The sequence below is a fragment of the Rana temporaria genome, chromosome 4 (assembly GCF_905171775.1).
Source record: "Rana temporaria chromosome 4, aRanTem1.1, whole genome shotgun sequence".
Taxonomy (NCBI): domain Eukaryota; kingdom Metazoa; phylum Chordata; class Amphibia; order Anura; family Ranidae; genus Rana; species Rana temporaria.
This window is the reverse complement of record NC_053492.1, coordinates 256936730-256948765: the sequence shown is the minus strand read 5'-3', so window position 1 is coordinate 256948765 and position 12036 is coordinate 256936730. Positions and strand designations below refer to the sequence as shown.

At 37.2% G+C, this 12036-nt stretch overlaps 1 protein-coding gene across 2 annotated transcripts in view; it reads right to left on the bottom strand.

The window, feature by feature from the left end:
* The window catches only part of GRIK2 (glutamate ionotropic receptor kainate type subunit 2), an 843393-nt gene that overhangs the window by 293762 nt on the left and 537595 nt on the right, over nt 1-12036 (bottom strand). For both annotated transcript variants that reach the window (XM_040350159.1, XM_040350160.1), the window contains exons 8-9: nt 5680-5823; nt 473-580 (exon numbers count right to left, since the gene is read on the bottom strand). In XM_040350159.1, coding sequence (XP_040206093.1) covers nt 473-580; nt 5680-5823 — 252 coding nt within the window. The remainder of the gene's footprint in view (nt 1-472; nt 581-5679; nt 5824-12036) is intronic.

The following is a 12036-nucleotide window of genomic DNA, read 5'->3' as shown; positions in this document are numbered from 1 at the left end:
ACAAAAATCTATTTTATTTTGACATTTTCCTCTTGTGATTGGGTATCCAAAGTAAACTCACAATTCTCCTTATTTAATAACATTTACTTTGAACACCCTCTACACCTTTAGTAAATCAACCTCAATATATACAAAAACATTTTAATACATGTTCAGTTTTTATCTTAGCTTTCAGCATACATCATATTATTCAGGTGCATAATGAATCAGATGCAATTACTTGGCAAATATTGTACAGGGAATATGTAGATTTTTAATTTACCTTCAGCATTTTACTAGATTCAGTTCTTTAAAAACACTCCTGGGCATGGTCATTAGCAGTTTATTGTATTACTAATAGTGTAAATTCAATTTATTATCTCAGGACGAAGCAAACTATAAACAACCACTAGATCAAAGAAAACCTCACATTTCACATCACATTTCAATATTTGTGCTAACCCTGATCCATAAGTTTAAACATATCAAGTACCTTTTCAAGGCCTTCTTCCTTGAGACTGATCACATCTAAATCAAAGTCAGTCCGTAAGCCATTGGTTTTGTTGAAAGTTATCCTGCCTGTGAGGCCTTCCCAGTGAGCCTAAGGTAGAAAAATGCAATTTGCATGAGTAAGGTACACAAAAGAGATCATATTAATGTTTGCAAAAATAAAAAGATAAAACATTCAACACATTTAAATAATTTACCTTGTGGCTGATTTTGTTTTGTCAGAGTACTTGTGCTTGCAAGAGTTTCTACATATTTTGATATTGTAACTAAAATATAATTTATTTCTGTGTGGCCTGTAAAAAGCATTGAATTATAAAGTGTTATAGGTGACTGACTACACCAAACAGCTGATCTGATATAAATATGTAAAAATAACTCCTCCACATAATACATTTTAATGATGCATATGATATAATAACTTAGCAGAGGTTAACAACAGTAAAACATATTACGTGATTACGTGATTGGAATGTATTGTTTGTTGAAAAAAAAAATCCTAATTTTTTTTTCGATAACAAAAGTCGTTTTGTAATTTAAAATTTAAAATCCCCTTTCCTTTTCAATCTACAGCTCTGTAATTGTATGTAATATGCAATTGCAATATGTCTACCTGGAGGTGTTTTGTGTACAGCTCTGTAATTTTATGTAATATGCAGAAAGCATATACACAAAATGCATACAGAATGCCCAATCCCCCATCAGAAACATAATTTCCTGCTTGTGTGATTGGCTTTCTGATTTTCCCAGAATTCTACATTAAGATACAAGTCTGCTTTTTGGCATCCCCTGCATCAAAAATTAAATTTTGGTAAGATACTACCAATAGGAAATAACGTCTAAAAAGATACAGACCCTGCAGTTTTCCTCATTAGAGCTTGGCAGGTACAGCAGCTGGTTGATCATTTTGAAACCCCTTCCATTATACTCACTTAACCCAGGGGCACAGAGGAACAAACAGTGATTTCTTCAAAATAACAAAAGGTACCAATCTGCAACAAAGTTTGTTAAAATCCTTGTAATGTACATAGATCACCATGAGGGGAATATGTTTTTCTCAATAAAAGTGGAGTTACACTTTAAAGTATAAATAAAGGCAAAACTTAAAATTTTGGATTGAGTGGAAAGGGATTACAACATTTTTTTTTCTGACTGTTTCCCATTAGGGATCTCCACCCCTAGTGACCATTATCTCCAAGAGTAAATGTGAAACAAAATCCCATATTTTGAGTTGTCACCAGAGCAGCAAAAGAGGGCTATGTTGTGGCTATGAAACAGGAAGTAAAATATTCCCCATAGGAAATACATGACATGACGGGTTGTAACTGTACTTTATTCTATGCAAAATAATAAAAATAAGTTTAGCCCTTTTTTCCTGCTTTAACTACTTGTCGACCTGCCGGCGTCATTTTACGGCGGCAGGTTGGCTCCCCTGCGCAAGAGCCCATAGCTATACGTTGGCTCTCGCGCAGGCCCCGCTCGCCCCCGACTCTCGTGCGTGTGCCCGGCGGGCACGATCGCCGCCGGGCACACGCGATCGCTCGTTACAGAGCGGGGACCAGGAGCTGTGTGTGTAAACACACAGCTCCCGGTCCTGTCAGGAAGAGAAATGCTGATCTTCTGTTCATACAATGTATGAACAGAAGATCGGTCATTTCCCCTAGTGAGGTCACCCCCCTACAGTTAGAACACACCCAGGGAACATACCTAACTCCTTCCCCGCTCCCCAGTGTTAACCCCTTCACTGCCTGTAATACAATCCATTTTTATAGCACTGATCGCTATAAAAATGCCAATGGTCCCAAAAATGTGTCAAAAGTGTCCGAAGTGCCCGCCATAATGTCGCAGTACCGAAAAAAATTGCTGATTGCCGCCATTACTAGTAAAAAAAAATATATTAATAAAAATGCCATAAAAATACCCCCTATTTTGTAAACGCTATAACTTTTGCGCAAACCAATCAATAAACGCTTATTGCGATTTTTTTAATGAAAATATGTAGAAGAATATGTATCAGCCTAAACTGAGGAAAAAAATGTTTTTTTATATATTTTTGAGGATATTTATTATAGCAAAAAGTAAAAAATATTCAATTTTTTCAAAATTGTCGCTCTATTTTTGTTTATAGCGCAAAAAAACAAAAAACGCAGAGGTGATCAAATACCACCAAAAGAAAGCTATATTTGTGGGGAAAAAAGGATGCCAATTTTGTTTGGGAACCACGTCGCACGACCGCGCAATTGTGAGTTAAAGCGACGCAGTGCCGAATCGCAAAATGTGCTCTGGTCTTTGACCAGCAATATGGTCCGGGGATTAAGTGGTTAAAGCACTGGTCAGCAACCCTGTCCTCAGGGCCCACTAACAGGCCAGATTGTACGTATTACCTTGGGGAGATGCAGACTAAAATACTGCAATCACTGAGCAGCAAATTATATCAACTGTGATGTATTTCAGTAATCTTGCAAACCTGGCCTGTGGGCCCTGAGGACAGGGTTGATGACCACCTTTGTTTAAAGGTGAACTTAACCTTTAACCACTTAAGACCCGGACCAAAATGCAGGAAAAGGACCCGGACATTTTTTGTGATTCAGCACTGCGTCACTTTAACTGACAATTGCGCAGTCGTGCGACGTGGCTCCCAAACAAAATCGGCGTCCTTTTTTTCCCACAAATAGAGCTTTCTTTTGGTGGTATTTAATCACCTCTGCGGTTTTTATTTTTTGCGCTATAAACAAAAATAGAGCGACAATTTTGAAAACAATTCAATAATTTTTAACTTTTTGCTATAATAAATATGCCCCAAAAATATATAAAAAAAAATGTTTTTCCTCAATTTAGACCGATACGTATTCTTCTACCTATTTTTGGTAAATTCGCAATAAGCGTTTATCGATTGGTTTGCGCAAAATGTATAGTGTTTACAAAATAGGGGATCGTTTTATGGCATTTTTATTGATAATTTTTTTTTACTATTAATGGCGGCAATCAGCGTTTTTTTTTTCTTGACCGTGACATTATGGCGGACACATCGGACAATTTTGACACATTTTTGGGACAATTGTCATTTTCACAGCAAAAAATGCTATAAAAATGCATTGTTTACTGTGAAAATGACAATTTCACTTTGGGAGTTAACCACTAGGGGGCGCTGAAGGGGTTAAGTGTGACCTCATATGTGTTTCTAACTGTAGGGGGGTGAGGCTGTAGGTGTGACGTCATTGATCGTGATTCCCTATATCAGGAAACACACGATCAATGACAGCGCCACAGTGAAGAACGGGGAAGCTGTGTTTACACACAGCTCTCCTTGTTCTTCAGCTCCGGGGACCGATCGCGGAACTCCAGCGGCAATCGGGTCCGTGGGTCCCGCGGCCGTGGTCACGGAGCTTTGCGACCCACGGCTAGGCACTTAAAGAGGACGTACAGGTACGTGCTTGTGCCATTCTGCCGACGTATATGTGCAGGAGGCGGTCCTTAAGTGGTTAGGAACAAAGGGCCAGATTCACAGACATTGGATCGACGGAAAAAGCTAATTAGCATACCCGATGCGGAAAATGGCGCGAACTCCACCCAGCGGGCGCCAAAGTATTGCACCTACGATCCGAAGGCGTACGAAGCCGTACACCTGTCGGATCGAAGCCAGAAGCCGTCGTATCTTGGTTTGAGGATTCAAACTAAAGATACGACGCGGCAAATTTGAAAGTACGCGGTGTATCAGTAGATACGCCGGCGCACTCTCACTGTGAATCTGGCCCAAAGATCTCACCTCTGAGAGATTTATAAATGTGTTGTAAGGTTTAACAATCCAACCTTTAACAAAGAATGGAATGGCTTTAAAAAAAATGAATGAACTAAAATATTTTTAAAACCTATTCATTTAGTACATGTGGTATATAAATTCCCTTTGTAATCTTACTTTTCATTTTTTGTTTTTATTTTTACATTCTTTCCAAGTTTTTCATTACTTAGATAATTGCTAATTCTCTAAAAACTACTGCAAAACCTGTTGTATGAATAAAAAAAAAATCTTCTATTATTACTTGTGGGCACTGCTATTGAATGTTTCACTTCTTGCTGCTATATGAGATTTGTCTTGGCCAAGCACCAATTTAGTCTGTCCATTTGCCAAACCTCCACAAAAGCAAACATCAGATCAACAGCTCATCACTTTTTAACAGTAACTGCCTAAACAAGGACCTTGATGGCAAGGTCTCAATGTATTATTTTAATGAAAACTTCAGACAGATTGAAAAAAACTTTTGAAGTTACAGTAACAGCTCATATACATTTTAGTAGTAAGATTTAGACCTACTTAAAGTGTTACTAATGGCAAAATGTTTTTTTAGTTATGGATAGAGTGGGTAGGGATTAAAACACCTGTCAATTTTTAATGTTGTTTGTTTCCCAGTTAGGGATATTTAGCCTCTCCATTTTTGCTGTTTACCATTATCATCAAAAGTGGAAGTAAAAGAAAATCACAAATTGCTGGTTTACATTGGAACAAGAATAGAGGGTACATTTTCCAACGGGGTCACTAGTTCTGGTGACCCTAGTACCATGCTGGGATTTACACACTTTGGAGGGATTTTCTCTCACTTCTGGTTTTGGCTATGGGACAGGAGGTGAAGAGAAATCTACCTAAAGGGAAACAGTTGGCAAAAAAACTCAAAGAGGTTATAACCCCCGCTTACTCTATCCAATATAAAAAAAAGAGCCCTGCGTTCAGTGACACTTTAAGGAAAAGTAGAACTTTTTCAATGTAGATGGCAGTTCATCTGACAGAGTTGAATAGAAGAAATGCTTAAGTGAAGGCATGGCAATGCACTGGAATAGAAATTCACATATATGCATGTGTTGATGACAGTTATAGAAAAGATTTGTTTTAAATGACAAACTTGTCAAATTTCTGACATTATGAAGGAATAATATTAATGCATCATATGACTGATTCAGATACTGATAATACTGGATGGAGCTTTTCTTGAAAACCAAAGTGGATTGACAAATCAAGCAGCATTATTTCGATTATACAGTATGATTGATTAGCCTTTGCATGATTGATCAATGTAACATTATATTTAAATATTGAATTATATAAGCATGTATTTGCATGTGCAGCATTGTTTAAAACATTTCTATACCAGTTCTATGTTTTATTTGTGTAACTGTGTAATGTTAAAAACAAGAACTTACCTCTTTAATGAGGCTGATAAACCGAGCACCAAATCGCCATGGTTTATGCCGATTACATTGTAATGAGCTGACTGTCATTTGTGGAAACTGCTGTACTGCTACTGAAACTACATGAACGGCATCATACATGAGGGCTGCATCCGTCTGAAATGCATAATTATAACTTATTAAAACATGTGTCATTCAGACAGTAATGTATCAGCAATGACTATTATTCCAAAACAAGGGTTACCCAACATTTCTATTTAGCTAAAATTATTGTCATTGTTATTATTTAATAGTTATTCAATGGGACATATATATATGGTTGCTATGGGACTTCAGACAAGAAATGCCTTGCGTGAAATGAATTATTCCATAGTGCCCTCCCGAGTCTGAATAAGAAGCAGCCACACTTTAACAATCACTGTACACTTTACAATAAATATTATCAGCTATTTCCCTGCACATGATTAGGTATTAAAAGTGAACATTAAGCTTATTTACTAAGCTAAGTGAACATTCTCAGGTGTAAAAAAAATCTCTTATCTGTATAAGATAAATATATAATTTACAGTAAAGGTATTTTGATACAACTCTCCTCCAATGATCAGACGTGATACCCCCACTGCACAGCCATTTACTGGGAAGTTCAGTGTATTCAGCTGAGAACAGAGGGAATGTGATCACTTATTAAAAAGGAAAAAAAGTATTTATCATTTTTTTCATATCTATACAAACAGATATGCCTTTCATCTCTATTTAAACTGAATGGGTTGTTTTAGAAAGGTGGTTGATTACAATCACTTTAACCTCCCCGGCGGTATGATTATTTCAGATTTTAGGTGCTGAAAGCTGTACCATTATTTTGCATGGAAATTTGGCGTTTTATATTGTAGGCCTGCAATTCTTAGGAATAACTCACTTAAATCTGTCCTAACAAGAGTCTAGTAGACATCCCGGGTATAATAAAATGTGAAACACAAAATCATAAATTATAATATAATAATTAAATATAAATAATTATAACAAATAATATAATAATAATAATAATAATAATAATAATAATAATAATAATAATAATAATAATAATACAAATAATACTTTTAATTTTTTGATGTCGAATTTCCCTATAAATCACTATCGCTCAATTCTGCAAAAGTGATTCTAATTTATTATCGCTGTTGACATAAAGGGACACTTTTTGGTTGCTATGGTCAATCTTCAGTTTCCAGGTAGAAAGAACAGTTTTTTATTATATAAAAGTGCATGCAGGACACTGGGCAGACCACTAGGGACAAAGGGGATGTGTATGTTATTCATACAGTACTGTAATCTATAAGATTACAGTATACTGTATGTATTGTGTTTATTTCCTTTTTTAAATTTGGCACCGATCTCCGCCCCTGTGCGTCGTAACGTCCCAGGGAACAGAGCTCGGTGGCACACAGGCACTGTGTGATTCAAGCAAGGACAAAGCTCGATCACACAGCGGGGAGGCATTGCAGGATCCAGGGACAAGGTAAGTAATTCCCTGCCTGTGTACACTGCGAGCGATCCCGAGTCTGGCTCAGGGTTACTGCTTTTGGTCCTGAAATTCCACCCCAAGCCAGACTCAGGAATACCCTCAGGGGGTTAACTACTTAGTGGTAGTGATTCAATAAATGAGTAGAAAATATTCAATTGGCTACTCAATACCCAGTCATGTGCAAAGAAAAATAAAATAACAGGACCTTGCACCTGAAGAGATGATTGAGGGGAATGCTGTGTCACCTCATTCACTAAGCTAAGTAAACCTTCACTATGCAAAGTAAAATGCTCATACTCTTTTGGTTCTTCAACTCGACATAGTAGATTAATTCCTTTGATTGATTTTCTGTGACTGTTATGTTACTTGACTTAAAAGAATTCATAAACATAACAAAGAAAGCTCTTCTTTGACCAAAATGTTGTTTGGTTTGTTTGGTATTATCCAACTCTCTTTTGTTTTTCACTGTGACTGGGGTTAATCCTCCATCATGATTTAGAGAACATCCCAAATGTGGACTCTATGGACAATGTTTTTCTTTTGAGGGATAAATATAACATGTATAAGTACTTTTCAGCAACCAAAATACACCACCTCACCTGTCACTAATCTATGCATTGTAAAATGGTATTCTAGGAGTAGTTCCTAATATCACTGCTGCCCTTCCTTTATGAAATAGGCAGTTTATACTGGGATACAGGTTTCTTTGACAGGACACAACACTTAACATTTGCATAGACAGCTCATAGCCACCTACTAGGCAAGTAGGTGCAAAAACATGCAGGCACCTAATGTAGAAAAAAGAAGAGGAGGATCGGTGCTGCTCTGTGCAAAACCGCTGCTCAGAGCAGGTGAGTATGACATATTTGTTTTTACAATTTTTGCCTTTAATATCACTTTAACCACTTAAGACCAGGACCATTATGCAGGTTAAGGACCTTGCCCCTTTTTGCGATTCGGCACTGCGTCGCTTTAACTGACAATTGCGCGGTCGTGGCTCAAAACACATTTGGCGTCCTTTTTTCCCACAAATAGAGCTTTCTTTTGGTGGTATTTGATCACCTCTGCGGTTTTATAGTGCTAAAATTCAATATGTTTTGTTTTTGCTATAATAGATATCCCCATAAAAGATATAAACATTTTTTCCCTCAGTTTAGGCCGATACGTATTCTTCTACCTATTTTTGGTAAAAAAATCGCAATAAGCGTTTATCGATTGGTTTGCGCAAAATTTATAGCGTTTACCAAATAGGGAATAGTTTTATGGCATTTTTATTAATATTTTTTTTACTACTAATGGCGACGATTAGCGATTTCTTTCATGACTGCGACATTATGGCGGACACATTGGACAATTTTGACACATTTTTGGGACCATTGTCATTTTTACAGTAAAAAGTGCTATAAAAATGCACTGATTACTGTGAAAATTACAATTGCAGTTTAGGAGTTAACCACTAGGGGGAACTGTAGGAGTTAAGTGTGACCTCATATGTGTTTTTAACTGTAGGGGGGCGGGGCTGGACATGTGACGTCAGTGATTGTCTTTCCCTATACCAGGGAACAGACAATCACTGACAATGTGTGTTTACACACACCACTCCCCGTTCTTCAGCTCCTGTGACCGATCGTGGGACACCAGTGGCGATTGGGTCCGCGGGTCCTGCGGGCGCAGTCACAGAACTTTGGCCTGGGTCGCGAGCGAGCGAGCCGCCGGCGGCGCGCTCGCGACCCCACAGCTGGGCTCTTAAAGAGGACGTACAGGTACGTGCTTGTGCCCAGCTGTGCCATTCTTCCGACGTATACAGGGGCTTTTGGAGAGGACTAGGGGCAAGCCTCCTAGCCACTGATTATGGCCCTTGGAGAAAGCAGATCATTCTCTAATGATGGAGAATCACGTGATAAATCCTGGGAGATTCATTCTCTGAATATGGACAATAATGCTTCCCTTCTGGAGTGCATGGAAATGTGTAATAATAATCTTTTACAGGTTAATAATCGGAGTTAATATGGTGGCCCTCCTGCAGACTGGGTTGGAGAGGGTCCTTTACTTTGGACAGAAATATTTATCAACAATATCTCTCAAGAAATGTATGAAGATAAATTAATTCCACCTCTTCAGACTAATGGAACATTGTATGAATTTGTATCATAGACAGTTGTAGACCTTTGCTGGACAGTCTGAAGTGGGGTGGGATCACTGTTTGTTTGGTGTGCCTTTGTCCCATTGTGTACCCCCTAGGTGTACATTCCTATTGTTAATTGAGTCACCTTTGTTTCTGTCTGTTTCTTGGAGATGTGATTAATATTGTGGACACTTTACCTTGTTATGGCGCTACTGTGGGATGGTATATGTTTGTTAATTAGATTACTGTTTAATGAAGATCCCTGTTAGTGGTTAGCTGTTAATTGGATTGGTGTTTGAAGTTAGCATTGTCATGCGAATATCCTCAAGAGGGAAATACCCTTCTGGAGCGTATAAAGTATGTGTCTGAGTTTTAATAAATAGTCATTCCTTTGGTTTTACCTAAACATCCTGTCTGTGTGCGTTGCTTGGGTTGAATGGGCTGGTATTCGATCTCAGTCTGCTAAAAGGGTTTGTAGGGCAGGAGGTACCATGTGCCGGATGCATCCAAGCGGGATGGCAAGCGTTCCATCACAATATATATAGATATATCTGTGGAGGAGAAATATCCTTCCATGGCCTTGCAAAATTAATTCATTGTTGAGTTACTTGACTTCGCTCTTACCCATAACTGCTTTCAGTTCTCTGGAACAAACTATCAGCAGGTAAGTGGTACCTCTATGGGGGCTCCTTGGGCACCCGCATATGCAGGTCTTCATCTTGGATGGTGGGAGGAGTGGGAGGTCTTTTGTTTGTCGATATATCTGACATGTGAACCTCTGGATAAGATACATCGACAACGTTTTGGTCATCTGGTGAGGGACTACAGAGGGATTACATCTATTCATTAATATAATGAATAGAATATTAATTAAATAAATATCAAGCTCACCTTCACCTCTGACTTTTAAAGGTTATCTTTCCTTGATTTATCAATATCTATTGTCTATTGTCTAAGGAATGTATCCACTGTATTTTTTTCACAAAAATTAGCTCAAGGTTACCACCTCGTCTATTGCGATTAACCCAATCAAAAACCATAAACTTTAACTTGGAGATTGCATTTATTCAATCTTTCACCTTTTGTGTGGTCTCATCCCATGGGGACATTTGATCACATATATTACATAAGAATATTAGCAGGTATAATATCCCCTGATGTCATTGTTTAGAGCAATTTATGAAAACTTGTATACTTATTTAGACTTGTTAACCCTCTATGTGGGTGAGAACGAGATTTCCCTTTCTTCATGGAATTGCATTGAATGCAATTTAAACATGGAAAAGAGACAGTATTCTGAGGACCTAAAAGGGTTACAGCTGAGGTGAGTGTACGGTATTGGTTAATCCTTACTAATCTGTCCCACAAAGTCATATCAGATCTGTAGGCTGTGAGACCACACACAAGATTAAAGATTGCATTGCTTACCACAAATGCTTAATTAGAGATATACTTATACAGTTACCCTTTCTAGACATTGTATTGAAAAAAAGGCATGTGATCTCCCAGTTAAAGTTCATGGTTATTGATAGGGTTATTCCCAATAGACAAGGTGGTAGCTGTGAACAAATTTTATGAAAAAAAGAAGTACAGTGGATACATTCCTTAGATACAATTCTACCCAAGGGGTTAAACTTTGTCATGGATTTATATATTTTAGTGTGTGTAAATATCTCTTTAAAATCTCCTCAAATACTGTGTTAAAAAGTTCTTGACCTTCTTCTCCCATGTGGGATAGTACTGAGGAGGTTTTTAAGAAAAATATATATTTTGCAATGATTTTGCGAATATTTTTGCGTAGTGATGGTTTACAGGTATAGAAAGTTTCATATCTTTATTTCCATTACTATTGTTGTTTTTGTCCCATACCAAGTGACGCCAAATAAGAAAAAAAGTGATGTTGATGATCATATCCAACTCGCTGTTCTTTTATTTGTGTTTATTTTTTGTTATTGCGTGAAAAACGTAAGGGCGCTATCGATAATAGCCCGAAACTGTAGTGATGGAATACCCATAATAGAATATCCTAAATGGACTTTTTTGTATGTTTTTCAAATAAATGTTTGTGCAGCAATCCTTTCAATTATATATATATATATATATATATATATATATATATATATATATATATATATATATATATATATATATATATATATATATATATACACATACAGTGGGGATTGAAAGTTTGGGCACCCCGGATAAAAAATTGTATTAATGTGCATAACGAAGCCAAGGAAAGATGGAAAAATCTCCAAAAGGCATCAAATTACAGATTAGACATTCTTATAATATGTCAAAAAAAGTTAGATTTTATTTTTAACATTTACACTTTAAAAAAAAATGCTTTTTGTAGCCAGCCAAGAGTCTTTTTTTTAATTCTTGTTTGAGGTATCTTTGCCCATTCTTCCTTACAAAAGTCTTCCAGTTCTTTGAGATTTCTGGGCTGTCTGTCACAAACTGCTCTTTTAAGGTCTATCCATAGATTTTCAATTATGTTGAGGTCAGGAGATTGTGAAGGCCATGGCAAAACCTTCAGTTTACGCCTCTTGATGTAGTCCCCTGTGGATTGTGAGGTGTGTTTAGGATCATTATCCATTTGTAGAAGCCATCCTCTCTTTAACTTCAGCTTTTTCACAGATGGCATCAAGTTACCATCCAAAATTTGCTGAAATTTTATTGAATCCATTTTTCCTTCTACTCGTGAAATGTTCCCTGTACC